Below are 22,079 nucleotides of genomic sequence, written 5' to 3'. Positions count from 1 at the left end.
CCAGACTGAAAGTCCTCTTGGGAGATTTTGGACCAGATAACATAAATGCTGCTAAAATGGTTTGTTACCTAAATATTTTATCATGAAAAAGACAAAGTTGCTTTGTGTTTATGTGCTACCTAAAGAAACCACAGGAAACCACAAGTCTATGGGATCGTTCCTGAAGTTGCATTCAGACATTTTCATAATAATAGTGCAGCAGAACAAATGAAAATTTTTAACAAAGTCAGCAATAAACATACCAAATAAAACAATTGGGAGTGAGAAAACAAGCTTCTGTTAGACTAACGACGACTGAAAACTATTCATTGAAGACTGAGATGCAAAACTTTTAAACTATTTTCAAATCTACAATGTTGGAAAATTTGAATTTGGGTTTTTTCCCATCCCAGCCAGCGAGGGCAGATTGGCCCAATATGGTTTTAAAGCTTACAGAAAATGTGGGCCCTGACTGTGTTTGTGCACATTGGCGTAAGAAGGCTTGCTATGCTAGCCAGCTGCCTGATGGACAGCGTAGCATGTTTGCTCGCTACAGGGCAGCTCACTAGCATTCTACAGCAGAGCTTGGTAGTATGCTGCATTGGAGCTTGCTAACTTGCTACATCACAACTCGCTGGCTTTATGCAGGGAAGCTTGCTAACTCGTTACAACAGAGCTTGCTAGCTCAAAACAAGGGAGCTTGCTAGCTTGATTGAGCGGAGCTCGCTACAGCGGAGCTTGCTAGCTCGCAACAGAGGAGGTCGTTAGCTCGCTACAGATGAGCTCGTTGGCATGCTACAGCAGAGCTTTGCTAGCTCTCTACAAGGGAGCTTGCTAGCTTGACACAGTGGAGCTCGCTAGCATGCTACATTGCGGCTTGCTGGCTCGATACAGCGGAACTCGCTAGCATGCTACGCTGTGTACCAGGTGGCTGGCTAGTGTGGGCAAACACAGATGGGACCACCACAAAAACTGTGGACAAACCCAATCAGGGTCCACATTTTCTGCCCACTTTTACCCCATATGAACCCATCAGTCGGAAAATCATTTTCTATTTTATTTCTAATTTTTTTTTTTTTTTTTGACATCTCAAGAGCTGCCCACAGGAGATGACGATGAGGTGTTTCCAAATCCAGCTCCTTTCTGGGTGAGGCTTCCGATCTGACTGAGAGGTTTTTAACCCAGGGGTGTCAAACATAATCGCACAAAGCACACAGTGGGTTGTTGGCCAAACGGTGGGATATTGTTCCCTTTGCCTGTCTGGGTAGATCGGGGTTTAACCCTTTAACACCAGAGCTCCAGTGTTTATGTTCTTTGATTTGTTGTAATTTTTTTAATTGCTAGCACGAAACGTAATTCCATCAGATCCTGAGGGAGAAAAGCAGCTCAACTTTTTATTTTCTTATCCTGCCATTAACTTCATTAGCTGAAGTCATATTCAAAGCTTGTAGGTTTGGTTTCCTTGATGTTTCTCTCAAATTCTCTAATAATTTCTGCGACTTGTTGCTGTGACTTCCAGCCCTGAGAAAGCTGGAAACGTCTCTCTCAAAAATGTAAAACATGAAATCCAAATGTTTTAAATTCTCTTGATTACCAAGGAACTATGGGGGGGGGTCTTTCATTCAGCCTCACTCTTGGCTTTGTTATTGCACAATATGTAAAGACAGAAAGTGATTTACTTTGTTTTCATGTGAGGCTGCGTTTAGAAAAGGACCACTGTGACCCAAATCATAAAAGTCTGAAGGCGGGAGACGAGGAACTTCGGGTTTTTTGTCACAAACCAAAATCACGAAGTGGAAGAAGGATCAACCTCAGATGACGACAACAGAAAAATTATACCAATCATTTTGAAAACATGTAGATGACAGATGAAGAAAACAGAGAACCTTCTTCAAAGCTGAACAACTTGAATTTTCTCAATGACTCAGTGTTGTTATTGGAAACTGTGTTCAAGAATGTTGTAGATTTAAGGTTACAATCCTGAAACACAATTATTTTCTGTGATTAACCCTTTAATACCGGCGCGCCAGTGTTTATGTTGTCAAGCAGCTTTTCTCCTTCAGAATCTACTGAATTTATCATGTTAAGGTTGAAAAGTTACAATATGTTAAATATTTTGTGTTTAAGCATCAGCGACGCATCAGGTGTTAAAATCAATAACCACTAAATTGTATTACTTGAAAAATATGCACTTGATCTGATCAGACCAGATTACTAGAACTATACAAACCTATAAAATGAAGTAACCAAGTAGTTGTGCGATTATGTAAACTCACCTCTTCCCACTCTTTAAGCAATCAATCAAACTCTACTTGACTTTAGTTGATGGTCACAATATTTAAAAATTCAAATTTGTCTTAAGTTAATCTTTTTTTAAATCAATGGATTTCATCATTTCTGTAGTAAGTTTGAAAAATCTGATTTTTTTGTCTTGTAATAACCACAATTTATGCTTGAAAGAAACCAGATCAATCCATCAAACCTGAAATGACCTCTAACATCTTTATTTTAGGATTGTAAAATGTTGCAGTAGTGTTGTTGTCTCATCCTATCGCTGGATTTTTTTTTCTACCCCTGTTCTTTCTTTGCAACCCAGATATGTTCTTTGCGAGAAGGTCATCAAGACTGATCTGTCTGTAGGTTTTTAGCTGTTTTGGAAACACGAAGCATAGGGAAACTTGCCTCCAATCATCCAAAATTTCTGAAGATCATAGATTTCCACCTATGCAGTATTTTAGCACTTTTAAACCAAAATCCCACAACCTAAATGTCTTTAAAAGTAATTTTTCATGTTGATCTGAAGCCTCTGTTTCCAAAATCTCCTCTGAGGGGGCGTGGCTTTTGGAGCTCCACCCCTGATCCCCCCTGTCTGATTATGATAGCTCTGTGTCTCTCTAGCATAAATCTTCACAACTGCTACATAAAAACATCCATCAATCTGGGTAATGTCCAGCCGTATGGTTCTGATCCGGATGTCAGCTGGACGAGGAAGTGAAGATCTTCATGGACAGAACTTCCTCCAAAATCCTGATTCTTTCTCCTTCCAGTTCACCAAAGACTCTTTTAGCTAATTCTCCAATGTTTATTGACTGTGATCAATACATTCAATCATTGGTTTCTCAGAGTTCTTGATAAAATAATCAAAGCTAACTGTTACGACCCCAATGGGCAAACCAGCCCAGAGTCTAAGGGATGATTAGTACCAAAAGCGAAACAACAAAACTGGACACCAAGTAACAATAAAAGAACACAACTTATTAAATAAAACCGTGTGTCCTGAAGGAAGGAACAGAGTGAAATAATTAGTGTGCTGGTTAAAACAAAGACAAACCGGAGGGAAGTGGAACCTTGACCAAACATAAAATAAGTCATGGAGACAGCTGACTCAGACATGTTGACCGTCTGAGTCAGCTGCTCCCCCAAAACCAAAAACACCAAAAGAAAACTAATAAACAAAGCCTGCAAACTAAGACTACCAAAGCCCAAACTAAAATAACAAAACCCAGCAGAGTAAGACTACTGAGGACAAAAAGAGTGAAAGACACCAAACCAAACCAAACCAAACCCACACAAACCAAACCAAACCCACACAAACCAAACCAAACCAAACCCACACAAACCAAACCAAACCAAACCCAACCCAACCCAACCCAACCCAACCCAACCCAACCCACACAAACTAAACCCAGCCTGCTGCTCTGCTCCCGCCTGGCTGGGTGTGGCGTCCTCTGCCTTAAATAGACAGCAGGTGGCAATTAAGAGACATTGGCCTCACCTGCCAGGTGAGCCAAAGCACTGGATGAGAAAAAGGCCAGGCAGCAGTTGCAGCAGGATGTAACCCCTCCTCCCATAAATTTGTGGGCATGTGGGTTCACAAGCCCTGAAAAAAAGACATGTTCAGAAGAAATAACAGGTTTAACAGAAGGAGCAAGAGATACATACAAAAAACGTGAGAGAGATCGGGCAGCAAACTAGCAAAAAAACCCAAACTGGTGTCTAAAACAAAAAAACTCAGTGTTAGGGAACCAAGGATAGCCCCCCTTAAACAATGTAGTAACAGAAAAATGCAAAGAAACCCTCAAAACAAAGCAGGTAAAACTGTCAGTATGAGAAACCGAAGCAAAATGCCCCTCAAACAGAGGACTGTCACAGCCCAAAGGCTTTAACAAAGTGGCAGCACAGACATGTTAAAAACTCAAAAACCAGGATTTTCCTCAGAGATGAACTTTAAAATGTTTTAAGGATTTACTGTCTCAAAACGTATTATCATTCAACATGGAAATCTGTGTTTTACGTCACAGTGGATGAAATGATGACGCTCTCCATCAGAGAACCATCTTCTGGGTGTGTGTTGTCTTCAGCCCCCCCACTCTGAAGCCCCCCCCCCTCCCCCATGCGTCTCAGAGGCCATTATCTCCCAGTTTGTTTGCAGGGACCAGACCAGTGCTATTCCCAAAGCCCCAGATGAAAGGCTGTACCCTGAGGCTTTAAATACCAGCAGCCCCTGTGAACTGACGGAGGCCTGGAGGACAGGAATGTCAGCGACGGGCAGCCCGTGTCATGAGGCCAGGGGGCCGAGCGGAGCCGCCGCAGACAGCGAAGAAGAGTTTGTTGTGTCGGCGTGAGCAGAGGCACGCTGTCATTAGAGGAGGACGCCAACAGAAAGGACCAGTTAGGTGTGTGAGAGTGAGGTGATTAAAGAGCGCCGCTTCAATAAAAGACCATTAGAAGCTCTGAAGCTCATCAGCTCCATCCAGATTACAAAGCAAACGATAAGATGAACTGTAATAAAAAGCAACAACACTACAATTTCTTATTTTAATATCACACAAATGTACACAAGAGCACACAAAATGAGGGGTGTGGTTTTGAACACCATTATGGAAAAGGCCATTATTACCTGTCAAGTCACCAGATTAAATCACTTTTCAGAGGAAAAATAATATATCTTTCCTCTTTTTAGGCTGACATGTTATCTCCAGTGGGACTGAAATAGCAGTTGTTATCCAGGAGAAGATCCTTCCTGTTCCAACCAGACGCTGCAACTCCAGCTTCATGATCTGAAGTGTCCGTTTCTCCCTACACACCAGAAGCTGTCAGATCAGGATATTCATTCACCCTAAAGGACTTATGACACGTGTCAAAGTCAAGGCCCGGGGGCCAGATCCGGCCCTCCAGGTGATTCCATCCGGCCCTCCAGATCGTCTTATTTTATTGTTATTAATGTCCCGATGTTATCTTGATCTTATTTCTAACTTGTAGAATTTTTACAAAATATATTTTTATGGAGAGTAAATTATTGAAAGTTATTTAAGGTTTAAATTGATTTATTCTCGAATAATATTCCTGCCTTTTTATTCATAGTAATGTTATAAAGTTAAGTTTTTTTAGTTTTTGCTAAAATTTTGTTAGGCTATTTTGGACTTCAGCTAATATTTCAGCTACATGCTAGCTGTTTTGGCTTATTTAAGCTTTTCTTTTTCAGTTAATTTGTCTGCTTTGGAGATAGAAATGTAGTTTTAGAGTGTTTCATTAATCCTTATCTTGTTCGGCCCGCGACCTAAAGTGTGTTTTGTATTTTGGCCCCGTCTGCGATTGACTTTGACACCCCTGACTTACGGGATTTGGAAATCAAATACTCTCAGTAAGTAACTTCCAACATCTGTCCATATATTTGACTAAAATTTCTCTTTTAAAATAAAATACTAGTTTTTCTTTTGAATTGTAACTCTTTCCTTTAAAAAAGGTACATTTCTTGTGGTAAATAATAATAATGTGTAGTATTGGAGTTTTATTACTCATTATTTGTAGTAGTGAAAAAGAAAATACATCATTTAGCTTTATTTAAAGCAAGTACCTAGTAGTTCTTTGCATAAAGTCTTTAGCCGTTCCACCTGATCGTCTTTTGATCTATTGTAAAAGTGTTCCCAGTGGTCTCTTAGTCATGATGATGCTGTTTTTAGCCAAACTCAAAGAACATGTGTTGTTTGTAGGACATAGTTTCTGCAGAGACTCAGTAGTTCATCAGATATTTGCCTCTGAGTTGTGGGCGAGACTGCTGGTGTGGAGTAATCCTGCACTCACTTCCCATCATCCACATGCTTACACTTTCTTTTTTTACTTTATTGACAAACATTGCACACACAGAATATCATACAATGACACTCTATACAGAGTGTAGATTCATTTGAAGCATCTGTTTACAATCTTTCCCACTAGCTTACAGCCCCCACACCCTCAGCCTAACATTACTGGTGCAATAAAAGTGGCGAGCAATATCAGAGTTATTTCAGCCGTACAGTTCTGATCCAGATTCCAGCTCAGACCAGGAACACAAAGACGTTCATGGATCTATTTGTCTGTTCGTGGATGCATCAGAATGGAGCAGGAAGATTGCAGCTCGCCATTGTAGGTTCTGTGTCACTTTTCAAAGTTTTTCAAACAGCATTTTTTTGGCTGCTCCTGATTTACAACATTTTAAATAAAGAAATGATGAGAAATTGAGTTTTAATCTTAATGTTTTCATACATGTGCTCCATCATGAAGAAACATGTATAAAAAAACAGTTTTCATCAGAGTGGGTCTTTAAATATGAGGGATCAACTCTGTTTTGGGGAGCACTACTCCTCCTCAGGCTGCTGAAGGAGAGAGGACAATAGAAAGAAAAAAACAGAGATTAAAGATAAAGATTAAAAAGGAGAAAACAAAGAAAAGTAGAAAGCTGTAATTAGCCTCTTAGACTGTTGTCAAGCCCCGAGGGAGAGCAGCTGTTCCAGTGACCGCTGCTCAACTTTCTAAAGGGTTACCTTCAACAATCTGACGGGTCGAGGGGATTCCTGGTGAAGACACGATTTGTTGTTGGGTTGCTGCTTGTGCAGTCTCACTTTACAGAATTGAACCCTCACTGGCTCAGTATCTGACAGCATTTTCATATTGATTGCATGTGCCTGCAGAAGCATTTCACTGCTGAAGTGACCTTCACATACTGTAATGAGACGAGAAGAATCACCGCCTGCTCCAGTGAAGATGCTGCTGAAAGACTGCAGAGCGGCGGCAGCAGCAGCAGCAGCAGCAGCAGCAGCCGAGCCTCCAGGGCCTTTAAATGCTAAACCGTTAAAACGACCTTCTGTGTGTTGAGACACACCTTTAAAATGGAAAACAGCTCAAACCTGTATTATAATTGGCAACAAAGAAAATTAAAAATATATGGATTTTTAATTTTTTTAAGCTAAGGAATAACTTTTGTTTGCCACTTTTTCTTCTACGTTTGATAAAAATGCAGATATTTTTAAAAAATTAGCCGTCACATGAAGGTGGAAGGACTTCCTTTTCAGATGTCTTTTTTCACATTTGACATAAGAGTTATTACATCCGTTCTGATGGTAAACGTCTCAAATCAATTTGTCTGTCCCTCAGTGACGATCATATGCCAACAACTATGAGACCAGTGCAGTTTCATAATTCGTAAATGACGAGTCTTCATTTTTTTTGTCCTATCTTACATTGAATAGTCTAAATTTGTTCCATAGATTTGCTCTTCTCAAAGATGTTTTTGTTACAATCTTAACTTCTTTAGCTTTTAAACATTTCCGTTTGCCTTCAATATTTTGAAATGAGCCAATAGCCAATGTTTAATTTTATGAATTTTTACAGAAATAAATGTTTTTTTAAAGACCCACTCCAATAAAAATGATGTTTTAACATGTTTGTGTGGAATTTTTCTGATAATGGAAGACATATTTTTAAGAAAATTAAGCTCAAATTTGCATTCTGAGTATTTCTATATTCAAATTTTCAGTCAGCCGCAGATAAAAAAAAAGAAACAGCTTATTTGTGACGTAGAAAATACTTCCTACTCCGAGCTCTCATCAACTGGGGGGTTTATTCTGCACCAACAGCCCCACCCACAACTCAAGAGGGGAATTTCTAATCACCTCCTGCAGAAACGTCGTCTAGAAAACGTCACAGGTTTTTTGATTTGGCTTAACGGCATAATCATAATTCAAAGAATTCAACTCAAAAGATGATTGCTGTGGGACAAATAAAACAGATGCTGTTGTGTTTTTTGAGCTTTTATTCTTTATTAGGGTACAAAGGCCAAACATGAAGTCCAGTTAGAAGAACAATACTGGAATAAAAAAACAATCAAGTTTCAATCACAACAAATGAATTCAAAAATACCATAAACACAGCAATGTTTCAATAATAGAAAACAGAGAATCAGAATATTAAATGCAGACTCAGCACTGAGGAAGAGAAATGTCACAAAAGAATCTCAAAAAGGTTGACCTGAAAGTGACTCGAAGCATCCACCAACAACAGCGCGGACTGGAACCATCTGCAGCGACAACAACATCGTACAGCGCTCGACTCCAACAATTATGTGCGACCTCTCTGTGATGCTGCCATCCCCTCATGCATTTTTAAAGCTCTCCAATTATTATTCACTGTTAACAAAACTAGCACTGTATAATATTGCACAAGCCCATCCTTCATAATTCATAGGGGGTAAGGTTTGGAATATCGTTGCAGGGCGAAGGTCCAATAAAAGTCGAGGATTTAATTGGATTTGCTTTGAGAGCAGTGTCGGGGGGGCTGCAGCTTTGAACTGGAGGAACAACACTGGGCCCAAAATGAAAAATAAATGATCTGCAGCAAACATTAACATCCACAAATGCTGGCAGATCTCAGTACGGGAACACTGTATAGTTATACTGTCACGCATTAACAACTAACCTAACAAAGACACGAACTGAGAGACTTTTACTCTAATTTAATGATAAACATGTCCACACTCAATGTGTCTTTTTCTATCATAATATTACCAATATCAAAACATCAAAGTGCCATAAAAGAGGGTGAACACTGATGACATCACAGCCACATGACGGATGCGGATCAGGAGCTCTGACTGTACATGGAGGATGAGAACGCCGCTATTCTACACCTACTAAATAATACCAACACTAAGCTGGGTTATATGTCTCAATAGTTGTCCAAATATAAAAAAATATTGCATTTAAATCTGAAGAGGTTTTAACGAGGAAAACAGCCTTTTTCTTTTCATTCTTCCAATTAAAAGTGTGAACTACTTCACCACAAACCCAACCGATGACCCTGTGGAGCGCCGCGTGGTTAACCCTGCTACAGCAGCCAATGAGACACCAACGGAAAGAGCCGGTATAACATAACACTGAAAGAATAATTCTGCATTAGAGCATGAACTGTCTGAATTCACTGCTCCTCCACGTGACGGCGGCGTGCGTTCATCTCCAAAGAAATAAAGTGCTTTCTTCACCCGTCAGGCAGCGATGACCTTACACTCCGTCAGTATCCGAGTACGACATCAGTCCAGCTTCCCATCAGAAATTAGACTGAATGTGAGGACCATCTGAAACAAACACTGTCCTCTGCTCAGCATCCAGGCTGGATCTACTACATGTCTGCAAACGGATGCGAAAACACAAAACTTGAGAAATGTCAGTAAGAGGCCAAAGCAGCCAAACGTTTGGTGCTCATGAAAACACAGGTTTAGGAGAAAAGGCTCAGGGCTGAACTGTTTTGGTTTGACAATAATACTATTTTATAAATACCATATTCAGCTGTAAGATTCTAAACATTTTAAAGCAATCAAAAGAGAGAGACACACTCTTTAAAGAATGATCATGTACGTACAATATATCAGAAACCTCTGAGATTCTTACTCTCTACATTTATACATTTAAAGTTTTTTTGTTTCATTTTTTGATGTGAGAAAGCAAATTTAAAAGAACGTAGAAACACACCCATCAGAATGTATCCTGTCTAAAGATGATGGTGATACGGGAAGGTCTGTAGGAGGTGGTTCATGCAGCGTCTTAGAGGTTCAGCTGATCCGGTCCTGTCAGGAACCAGAGGATTACAGACTTTATCTAACAAACTAATTGGAAAAAAATCAGAGTTTTGTCAAAGGAGGAAGAATTTACATTTTGTTTGAAAACATTTCAAATAAAAAAATAAAGAGAGGATGTAGTTGTCTTTAATAAATTCCCGTGCACAGATGTTAGAGGTATCAGCTCAGCTGAGCGCCCTGTTGTTTGCTGCCACCTAGAGCTGAGAGCAAGGCAGTGCAGGTGTGGGGCAGGAATGGGGGGTGGGACCAGGGCAGGGGGGCAAGAGGAGGTGGCACTACTCATCACAGCCCAGGAGCTCCATGCGCAGGGTGATGCGCTCGTGCCACTCCCACGGCAGGATGCGCACATATCTGCTGTAGAACGCCGGCTCAAAGATGTTCTTTTTGTGAACATTGTTGTCAGAGTTTCCAGGGAAGATCTGCAAAGGAGAAGAAGAAAAACGTCTTACATTTCATCTGCTGTAGAAATTAAAGATGATTCTGTTCTGTGCCAGAATGTTGATAAAAGTACAACATCTGAAAAGTGTTTAAAAGTAAGGATGTCTTTAACTAACAATATATTATTATTATTATTCAAACCAGGAGTGTCAAACTCAATCACACAAGGGGTCAAAATCCAAAACACACCTTAGGTCACGGGCCGAACAGGATAAACATTTATTCAACACTCTAAAACTACATTTTTAAAACTTTAAAACTAACTTTTAAACATAATTATGAACCAGATATATAGCATTACCCGTGATAATGCTAGTGTGAATGCTGTAAAATGAAATTTGGCCGCTGAAGAAGATAGTGCTGATAGATAAAAATACTGAAGCTGATAGCCAGCTACAATATTAGCTAAGTGCCAAATTAGCCTAAAAAAACTAAAAAAGAAAAACAACTTAGATTTTCCAAAACAGCTAGCATGCAGCTGAAAAAAATAACTAAACTTCAAAATATCCTAAAAAAAAACAGAAAAAATGCCAAAATTAGCCAAAACAGCTAGCCTGTAAATATTAACCTAACTCCAAAACAGCTAACATGTAGCTGAAAAATAGATACTCTTCAACATAGCCTAAAAAACTAAAAAGAAATAAAAAAAAAAATCCTAAATTAGTCAAAATAGTTGAAATATTAGCTAAACTCTACAATAGCCTAAAAACACTGAAAAAGCCTTAATTAGCCAAAACAGCTAGTCTGTAGCTGAAATATTAACTAAAGTCCAAAATAGCCTAAAAAAATCTTAGTAAATGCCAAAATAGTCCAAAAAGCTATCAGAATGACAATTTTTAAAATGATAAAATAGTAACTTTTTAACATAATGATGAATAATAAAAATGCAGGAATATTATTCAGAATAAATCAACTTAAACCTTAAATAAATTTCAATATTTTACTCTCCATAAAATATATTTTAGGTAGGTGGTCTCAGGGTCAAATGTTTATAACATTTTCTGCAACCTGCTTTCAAGTGGTAGGGGTGTGTACTTCCAACCACCTCTCTCCTGATTGGCAAGAGTAGTTGCCATAGAAACAATGACCTGGACTGACTCCAACCAAACACTGCTAACTGAGGATTTTTGGTGACGTTTTTATTGCAAATAATATAGTATTAATAATAATATTGAATTAGATTGGAGCCGCAAGTAAACCATTTTTTGTGGGTGATGTCACACTCTCTTGGTCCAGTTCTCATATACAGTCATTGGTACAGTATAAAGTGATGAAATTTCCTCAATGACAGCAACATTTAAGACAGTTTTTTTCTGATCCTTACAGTCTTAACTGTCTTGGTCAAGTCATTTCCTTCTGTGCAGTTGGACTGACCTTGTCTGCCTTGGAGGTTTCATCCTTCACCACAGTCCAGGACTTCCCATCATCACTATGAGCCACTTTGAAAGAAACGATAAACTGGACAGAGCCAAAGTCTTTGGCCCCCTGTGTGATAATTCCTGTTATCTTCTTTGGAGACAGCAGGTCCACCTGAAAACAATCAGGTTTACAAAATGATAACACAGCAAAAATCCCATTTCTGCGGACCTGTCCTCTCGCACCTGCAGCCACTCAGAGCGATTGTTGCTGGAAGCCGTCCAGGCGTTGGTCTTCCCCTGCTTGTCCAGGCGAGCAAAGTGTGGGTGCCAGGTGAACGCCTCAAGGCCCCAGGTGCGGAACGTGCTGGAAGCTTTGATTTGCCGGTCCGACACTAACCGGGACTTCATGCCCATGGGCTCTGAGCAACCTGAAGTGTTTGAATACACTGTGGAGGTGAGACCGGGCAGTGGAGAAACCAAAGACAAGACAAAAACAGAAAGCATGACAGGATAAAGGATGGATGAGAACCAGCCAGACGGTACAGAGATGTGAAGGAGAACACCAACAGAAGACTGAAACAGAACTGAAGGGAGCGTGTGAAACGTGAAGGTCAAAGTTGAGCTGAAATGCTAAGAACTGCTGGCCACAACTGCACATGGGGATGAGAAGGTCAGACTGATGACGGGGAGATGAGTGAAGCAGCTGCTGTGTCAAACACAACCAGCAGAATTCAGTCAAATTACACCTCAGGTGGTAAATTAGTAGAAGAATGAGAAACTTCCTCTTAAGTAGTATAGATATGTATTTTTGTACTTTTTCATTTCCTTGTTGCTCTTCCATCATGGCCTGACATTTCAGGTCTCTTGTGAAGTGTCATGTCTACATTTAAAAAAATCTGGTATGTCAGAGTTTTCTAAAAGGTATCAGGGAAAATTTGATAAACATAAAAGGTTGGAAGCTTTCAAATAAGATTTTTTAAAGAAAATTCTTTGATTTAAAACACTAATCTCCAACCTTTAGGCCACAGATCGTTTAATTTCGACCAGTATGGAGATGAAGTTTTATGTAGGAACCACTAAAACGTGATATAGATTCTCCCCATTACTGTCTAAGTGGAAGTTGAAAATCAGAAGTCAATTTCAGCCTCATCTGACTTTTAAGGTGCAACAGAGAAATACAGCAAAAAGAAAAACAAAAGAACAGCTCTCACTAAAACTGATATCCTTTTTTACTATATCTGAATGAATCTAACATTTGAATAACTTTATTAGCAGCATCCTAATAACAGACAACTGATTCCTGAATGTTCTGCATTATTATTACTACAGTCTGTGGGAACAACTGTCACAATAAATCCACATGTGGAGTAAAGACTCTTGGTTTTTGTCTGTTAAATACAGATTTCTTTTTTTTAGGTAAAATTCTCTTCTTTTGTTTCCTCTCTGGATCTTTCTGCAAAAAGAACCTTTAGAAATATTTTGGTTTTTGTTCAACTTTGCTAGTTTCATGGAGATTTCATTTCAGCGGTCCGTGTAGCTGCTTTGAGGAATTATTGGATGAATTGGATTGTTTTGGCAACCTGGTACCGACTGTACTAATGTAGTAGTACTGTCTGCGGCCCAGGGGTTGAGGACCACTAGTGTAAAGAACATTTCTAAAAGAAAAATTATTTTAAAAAGTTTAAAATAGAAGTAATTTTAAAATCTGTTTAAAATGAACAAAAAATGAAATTGTCAAAGCATTGTTATAAAAAAGAGACAAAGAGTTGAAAAAATCTGCTCATGCAGGTCTAAAGCTCACAGATGTTTGTTAGAAAAACATGGAGAAACATTTCCTGCAGTGCAAACACCTGAGGCGTCGCTGGTGGCGCTTAAACACAAAATCTTTAAAGGGTAACCAAACTCTAAATCATCTTTTTTTTCTTGTTGACCTCTATAAATGAGGCTTTAAAAGGGCCGTCTGTTTGGCCTTGCTACATTTTTGACTATATATAATAAACTTGTTTAATTCATGAAATTATAGTCTAAAACTTTCTGTTTGCTGCCCCTTCAGGTTAGGAAGAGGTATTACAGTTGTTTTTTGTGATTGGTCAACTGTGTAAGTCCCAGGAGTTCCAAGACAGACAAAGAGAGGCTGTGGGATGGCGATGCTGCCTGCTTGGGCCTCCGGAACCTTCTGATTTTTATTTATCTATTTTATTTTCATTGAGACAATAGAAAAAAATCCTTTAGATACCTCAAGCTAAACTCACTGTCCACTCAGCCTGCCTCCCCTAGCCACGCCCCCTTGAGTGATTCAGCCTCCAACTGTCCTGTTTGGTTACCCTTTAACGTACTGTAACTTTTCAACCATTAACACGATTATTCCAGTAGATTGTGAAGGAGAAAAGCGGCTCCTCCAGTGGATTTTAATGATAAGAACACTAATTTATTCATAATAAATCAAATTGTTTATGAATGAACACTACAACAGACCTAACATCTCAGCTTCCTTCTCTCCCTTGAAATATGAGTTGAGGACTGAAAATGATTACAGAGAAAATGGAAACTCATTTCAAACAGATGAGGAAATCCTCATTCCCACATAGATTTTTGACAAGTTTTCTTTTCCTTTTTTGGGAAAAATAAATAAATAAAAAAGAAGGCATCTGTGTGAGTTTACCGTTGAGTTCGCAGCCCACCAGCTCCATGCGCAGGGTGCAGGCCTTGCGACACACAACAGGGACGATGCGGATGTACTGAGCGATGATTGGGGGGTCAAACAGGTTGGTCTTAGTGCTGTCATTATCAGTGTTTCCCACAAACACCTGCGACACATGAGAAAGCACTAAATGCAAGGGTTCTTCAAGAGTGGAACAGATTTCATCATGTTTTGGCCAATGTTTTCTTATTCACATTTAATGATTATTAGAAAAAAAGTGGAAGTGAAGCTAATTCACTGTCTGAGATGTTGCATTTAGTCTGAGTTAGATCTCCGTACGTGATCCTTCCTCTGTCCCTCCGTTCTGTACATGGTGTACGTTTTGCCGTCCAGGCTGGAGGCCACTTTGAAGGCTTTAATGAACTCCGCTGAGCCCATGCGACTGGCTCCCTGCGTCACGATGCCTGTGAGCCGCATCTTTCTCTGCACGTTGATCTGGTAATGAGAGACCAACCCCCCCAAGACTTAGGAAATAAAGACTTTGAGCAAAATCTTCCACATTGTTGACAAACTATTCACTTATTTTGATTTTTTTTTCCCTCAAAATGATTGCAAACCACCATCAAAATACATCTTCTGGATTGGGGCTACCACTAATGATTATTTTAATAGTCGACTAATCAATGATTATTTTTAACATTTAGTCCACTAATTGGGTCATGTGCAAAGCACACATCTTAACCATTATTAGCTTTAAACTAACTAAAAAAAGATGACAGTTAGGATGATAGTTTATTAACTTTTTGATGAATCATGTCCTTCATTAGTTTCTGGTATTAAAACAAGATTAAACTAGAAAAGCTGCATTACCTGCAATAATGCCAGTGTGAATGCTTTTTGTTGAAAATGGCAATTTACTTTAATTGCTACAGGGATTTACTGAAAATGCAAAAGCTATTTAAAAAATGTTAAATTTGCTAGAAGACTAGAAATTTTGTTAATGAAAGAGTATTGAAGTTTACCTAAATTTCTTTGACTTTTGAAGAAAAATTGCTTAAAATCCCTAATCCATGCCAATTTTGTCAAAAATATTTAGTGTGTTGCTTAAATATGAGCTAAATTCCAAATTAGCCCAAACAACCTTAGTAAGATGTCAAATTAAATTAATTAAATATTACCTAAATATTACCTAAACTCCAAAATGTCCTCAGTAAACTAAATTAGTCAATGTTAGTATGTTTCTAAAATAGAAGCTAAACTCTAAATGATCCTATAAAACCTCAGTGGATAATAAATTAGCCAAAAACATTAGCATGTTGCTAAAATATTAGCTAAAGTCCAAATTAGTGTGAAAAAAACCTCAGTAGATAACAAATGCCAGTAGTCAAAAAGCTAGCACATTGCTTAAATACAGCTAAACTCCAAAATAGCCTAAAATTTATCAGTAAATTAATTGGTCAAAATTGTTAGCATGTTGCTAAATTATCAGCTAAACTCCAAATATTTCTAAAATTACTATAAAGATGAAAACATAGCCTATGAGTATATTTAAAGACTTGTTGCTAATTTAATTAAAATTATTAAATTTGAAGACTTTCTCATTTATTTCCTATGGGGCATATTTTGCTCAATATATATTAAAAACTATAAAGTTTATGAATATCAAAAGGAGTAATGTCCTGAACGAGCTGAACATTTTGATACCAAGATTGCTGAAATCGCTGAAAGTTTGATTGAGTTTTGATGTGCTGAAAAACATTCAGAAAGCAGCAGGAGAATCACTATAGAGTGAATGTTGACTAAGCATTCACATAATTAAATGAGGTCGGCATCTGAAACAAAGAAATATTTTTCTCAAAAGATAAAGTTTTTGTCTCCTGACTCAAATATTTTTTTAAAAAGCGCTTATTTTGGTGCTGAACGCTCACAACTTTGTTCTACTTTACTACACTGTGCCTCCGGAAAATATGTAGTAACGACTAATCAACTATTAAATTAGTCGTCGACTATTTTAATATTCGATCAGTCGACTAATCGTGGCAGCCCTATTCTGGATTCAGACTTCTTTTTGGGTAACAAACATTGGTTTAATGATCTGTGTTGTAGTTTTTGCAGCTCTTCAAAATAATACATTTTTAGAATGATGATATTTAGATTTGATATGAAATCAATGTCACTGCCAACAATCCAATAACACTGATGTGCTCACCTGGATCCACGGGTTCTTGTCATGAGCAGCTGCACTCCAGGCGTTAACCAGACCCTTTTTGTGGAGCCGGGCCAGCTCAGGCCCCCAGCGCTGCAGGCCCAGCAGGCTGTAGCGGACTGATGAGGCAGAAATTTGGGATTCAGCGATGCCGCCTCCTTCCATGCCGAGCAGGGAGATGCAGCCTGTGGGGAGAAAAAAGATGATGGGGGCATTTAGCTGGCAGCTTCTCCCACTGGAGAACCAAAGTGCTTTACGTTTCCCAATATCCCTGAAAGACTGCTGTGTTGTAATGAAATCATTAGGGAGCAGAGCGCTGAACCAACTCATCTAATTAAAGTATTGATTTATCATTTAGAGCCTGCTATCTTTATGCAGCACAGAGCTGAGGGTTTGGACTTTATCCCAAACTAGATTTATTTGGTGTCCACGTACATCTAAACCAAAACTGCTTCTATTACAAAATCCTTAATAACAACATCCTTTCAAATTTGCAAAAGGGAAAAAAAACACATCTGCCATTGACAGATTCAGCAAATTCTCCCCCCAAAAAGGTTATGAGAGATCAAAGGTACACTTCTACAGCAAGAGACAGAATGTGAGTAAAAGAATCCAGGAAAACACATTTTATGATTTAAAAAGAATTTGTGTGAAAAATGGAGAAAAAAAAGAAGTATTTAGCTCCAACAAATAACCTGAGCTGTTATTAGAACCAACAGACCTCAGTTCTTTAAGAAGATCTTCCCTCCACTACCTGTATTCATGTCACCAGATTGAACTGGTTATCTGTCTTAGGACACCCTTAAAGAGTCCAAATGAACCATCACCGAGACCAAAGAGCTGTCAAAGGACACTTGGAACGAGATTGTAGGACATGTGCTGCTTAAAGCACATGTCTGTCGTTTGTACAGAATCTGTTGTACAAACAGAGTTTGATGTAAAGGGCAAAAAGTAAACATTATTATCATTAAATATCTTTAATTTATTGTTAAGAAAAAAAAAAAAATCCGAAAAAATTGAATTGTGACTTTAAAACTGTGAATCAAATCGTAGCTTGACTTAACATTACATCCCAAGGATTCCTTAACTTAGCTTTCACATTTAATCAACTTATTTATTAATATGTTTGACTTATAAGTATTTTATGGCTTATATGATTGATCAGTTATGATTTTTCACCTCATCTATCTTTTAATCGATGCTGTCCTCAAACTTTTATATTTTTGTTCAGCACCTTGTGCTCAACAGCATGTTGATGGAAAGTACTATTTAAATCAAGTGATAGATGGATCCAGAGGAGGACTGAGAGAATGTCATGTAAACCCACTCAGAAGGATCCCAAGTCACATCCTGAGGTCAGCATACACACAGTGAAGTATGGGAGGGAAACATTATGTTTTGTGGCTAAATTCCTGCAAAGAGGAAATGATGACCAATAATGGATCTCCCAGCATGTCAATGATTACAAATATATTTCACGGGCTAAAAAAGAGCGACTTCATGAAAAGAATTTCAAGGTCCTGAAGTAACTAAGCCCATTTCTGGACCTCCATCCAAAAGAGAATCTGTGGAGGATCTTCAAACAGGCCTTAAACAGCACAGCTGAGAAGATCTACATGGAGGAATGGACCAAAATGGCAGCTAAAGAAAGTGTTTGACCTCTTTCATTGACAACAGGATACATTGATACTAACTGAACACTTTATTATTGCAACTTTATGCATTTACACCCTCTAATAAAACCCAACAGTTTCTATGCCATCATTGAACCTTCTGGATTCTTCTAACATTCTGTCTCTCATGGTTGAAGTGTTTCTACATTGAACACTACAGACCTCTGACATTCTTTTAAGCGGTCTCTTTAAGTAAAAATCAAAGTGCTTTTAAGTTCCACTCACGTAATTGGCAGTGTTTGCCGACAAAAGGAGAAGGACAGTGGCATTTGAAGTCTCCATCCAGGTCTCTGCAGACGCCTCCATTCTCACACGGCTGGCCAGCACAGTCATTCACATCTGAGGGACATAAATCACTCTGCTCTTAAAGTGGTTTCAACTCAACAGAGGAAGATTTCACATCTGCCAAAGTCTGAAAGCAGATTAGTTAGTCATGTAGAAGAATTATTGATCATGCTTTGATCCATCAGAGGGAACAGGAGTCAAACGCTAAGAAATAAGAGCTTGTTAGAGAATTAATGCTGGGATATTAAAGGGTGTTTATTAGTATATATTAGTCCAGCGTGATAATGATCACGACTGTGAAAATGTTCTGAAATCATTTCTACCACCAGCAGATGGCGCCCTCACAAACACCAGAAAATCAAAGTGGCAAATGATTCAGAGGTAAATCCTCAGGATAAAAGGAGATTAACTGCATCCATATCTTTTCAATCAGATCTTTCAGTGTGACTAAACAGCTTTGAACCTGCTCAATAGCCCACATCTCCAAACTGCACTGCAGCATGAAGCTGTTTGAAGGAAAACAGCAGACTGACAGCAATTTCTGCACATTCCTTCAGGTTCTATCTTACTTCTGCTGTTTATGCAGAGGAAAAAAAATGCATACACAATTTAGGCCCCCTGATGCATTTCTTGTAAACAGCACACGCACACATGGAGCCTTCGCTCTGCCCACATCTCTCTATAAATAGCTCCGTGCCCAAACATTTATTTCCACTCATAAAAGAAGAAATATACTTAACATGAAATATGCAGCAATACTTTGGGTGATAAGATCGGCCTCATACTTTTTTTGACACTGGATTCCACAGCTAAACACAGACAACTCCTCATGTGTTAAACTGATGAGGTCCATTACCTGAAGTCCTCCATCAGTTCCTGAGGACAGAGACGGGCTCAGGTGTTGAGGTGCGTCAGCTGGTGGAGCTCTCTCCTCTAAGAGGATTGAGGACCAGAGTACACTCGTCTGACCTGGCTCTAATCCGTTTAACTGATACATGTGTGTATCCCAATGACAAACAACAGGAACATGAAAGAATGAGTGGTTGAAGATTGGTTCTCACATTTTCAACCTTTTTCCTTGGGGAATGACAATATTCAATAACAAAAAGGTCAGAGGAACAAATGTTAAATATTTTTACACTTTTATTTTTCATTTTCAGTACTTTTATGTTTATCCAAAAATGCTCTTCTTACCAATAAAATAAATAATGTAACACAGATACAACACTGACCCTAATTAAAGAAAAGCAGAGGTCCTGTGACAGAGTGTTAGTCTGCAAAGAATTCTACATCCAGGATTGGTGCTCCAGTCCCACAAGAGAAGAAGCTTTGAGACTTCTTCTGTGCAGTGTATTTTACTGCAGGCAACAAGATGTACAAATCCATAGTGTTCATATAACACTGATGCAGGCGTGTCCTCCAATCTTTTATTTCATTTAATTCCAGCTTTCTCCCAGAAACCCAAACTTAGAACACCTGATTAAAATGAAAAGGTTGGACGAGTTTCTAGTCGAGTTGTTTTCTGTGCAATGAGAAAGAGTTAGGCTGAACCACACCAGGGAGTGCCGGTAAGACCAGAAATAGCAAAACATCGGGCTTTCCCTGCTGGAAACAAACTAAGGGCTGTTTATGCCCATCCTTGTGATCTACAGCTGCTTTTTCATCCTCAGAGTTATGGGAAACAAGAGTCAATCTCGGAGCCTGGACGGTTCATCTTCATCGCTCATTCTACAGCACATGTCAAAGTCAAGGCCCGGGGGCCGGATCCGGCCCTCCAGATCATTTTATTTTATTGTTATAAATGACCCGATGTTATCTTGCGCTCATTTCTAACTTGTATAATTTTGACAAAATATATTTTTATAGAGAGTAACATATTGAACATTATTTAAGGTTTAAGTTGATTTATTCTGTAATAATATTCCTGCCTTTTTATTATTCATTATTATGTTAAAAAGTTACTGTTTTAAAGTTTTAAAAATGGGCATTCTGCTAGCTTTTTGGACTATTTGGGGATTTACTATGATTTTTTTAGGATATTTTGGAGTATCAGCTACATGCTAGCTGTTTTGACTAACCTAATTTTATTTAATTATTTTATTTTTTTAGGCTAATCTGGCATCTAGCTAACATTTTAGCTAGCTATCAACTTCAGTGTTTTCAGCTATCAACTTCAGTGTTTTCAGCTATCAATTTCAGCATCTTCGGCAGCCAAATTCATCTTACAGCATTCACACTAGCATTATCACAGGTAATGCTATATATCTAGTTCATAATTATGTTAAAGTTAAGGTATTAAAGTTTTAAAAATGTAGTTTTAGAGTGTTGAATAAATGTTTATCCTGTTCGGCCTGCGACCTAAGGTGTGTTTTGGATTTTGGCCCCTTGTGGGATTGAGTTTGACACCCCCACTCTAAACCAAAGATCCACCAAAGTCATTTCAGAAAACAGGTGTAACCATGGTAACATCAGTCGGAAAAAAATGTCAATGTCAGTGTCTTTCTTTTATTCAATTTATAGATGATTAATCACTCCTGACAGAGCTCTTTACAACTAAATTCTTTAGGTTGAATTTCTAGGATTTAAATCTTAGACTTTTCTAGGAACATGAGTTCAAGATCGATACTTTGAGCTTTCCTGACAGATTTCATGTTTCTATGACTTTTTGAAGTTTAAATTTAGTTTTTTTTTTTTTTGCACCAACCAAAACTTGATAACCAAGTTTGACCATATACCATTTGTAAAATTCAATCCTTATGACCTTGACAGACATTTCCAGTTGTTTACATGGTGTACGATCCATGCAGAGGAACAAACATGACAAACTGCAGCACTGCAGGAAATCATGATGAAAACAATCTCAACACTTCATGTCCATTCCAAACTGTCCATGATTATAAACACACACACTAATCACTTCCCACTACATCTCCACACACTCTCGGTCTCACACTGACTGTCAGCCATACATGTCTCTGTATTTCAGATCTGAAACTGCAAGGAGTGTTTTAAAAAAATAGGAAAAAAAAAACATTTTGGTCTCGTGCAGTTAGAAAAATTATATTCTAAAAACGGTTAAACCTAAAAAACACTTAAAACAATTTCTAAAACAAAATATTATTGAAATCTTTCTAGACTTAAAGTTATAACAGGAAGCAGAGCTGGAGGTAGCAGAGATGAAGATGCTGAGGTTCTCTTTGGGAGTGACCAGGATGGATAGGATCAGGAATGAATACATCAGAGGGACAGCACATGTTAGAGGTTTTGGAGATAAAGTCAGAGAGGCCAGACTGAGATGGTTTGGACATGTTCAGAGGAGAGACAGTGAATATATTGGTAGAAGGATGCTGAGTCTAGAGTAACTGTTAAAAATCTTGAATTCTGATCAAAACGAATATTTGTTCCCTGTTAACTTTGTTCATGCTGCCAGGATGTTGACCTGGGAAAGATTTTTTTCCATCGTCAAATCACCGCTGTCGTGTTACTGAGGATCATGCTGTGAAAAACTGCTTTAGAAATCCAAAAGGTCAAGTGAGCTCATTTCATGTGGTCATGAGTCAACTGAGAATGTCCCGTCGTTCTTCATCAGATCCATAACACAAACACA

The 22,079-nt window shown here is 38.5% G+C and overlaps 1 protein-coding gene across 5 annotated transcripts in view; it reads right to left on the bottom strand.

Annotated features, from left to right (window-relative positions):
- Window positions 1-8,038: 8,038 nt before the first annotated feature.
- The window catches only part of mfge8b (milk fat globule EGF and factor V/VIII domain containing b), a 33,074-nt gene continuing 19,033 nt past the window's right edge, over window positions 8,039-22,079 (bottom strand). For 2 of the 5 annotated variants that reach the window (XM_024281087.2, XM_024281089.2), the window contains 7 exons: window positions 18,413-18,526; window positions 16,518-16,699; window positions 14,648-14,803; window positions 14,330-14,474; window positions 11,911-12,113; window positions 11,684-11,839; window positions 8,039-10,290 (listed from right to left, as the gene is read on the bottom strand). In XM_024281087.2, the coding sequence (XP_024136855.1) occupies window positions 10,147-10,290; window positions 11,684-11,839; window positions 11,911-12,113; window positions 14,330-14,474; window positions 14,648-14,803; window positions 16,518-16,699; window positions 18,413-18,526 (1,100 nt within the window). In that variant the 3' untranslated portion in view covers window positions 8,039-10,146. The remainder of the gene's footprint in view (window positions 10,291-11,683; window positions 11,840-11,910; window positions 12,114-14,329; window positions 14,475-14,647; window positions 14,804-16,517; window positions 16,700-18,412; window positions 18,527-22,079) is intronic. The other 3 variants (XM_024281088.2, XM_024281091.2, XM_024281092.2) reach the window with 2 other exon arrangements.

Source organism: Oryzias melastigma, linkage group LG6, assembly GCF_002922805.2.
Source record: "Oryzias melastigma strain HK-1 linkage group LG6, ASM292280v2, whole genome shotgun sequence".
NCBI classification, from domain to species: domain Eukaryota; kingdom Metazoa; phylum Chordata; class Actinopteri; order Beloniformes; family Adrianichthyidae; genus Oryzias; species Oryzias melastigma.
This window is presented reverse-complemented; position numbering and strand designations above follow the sequence as displayed.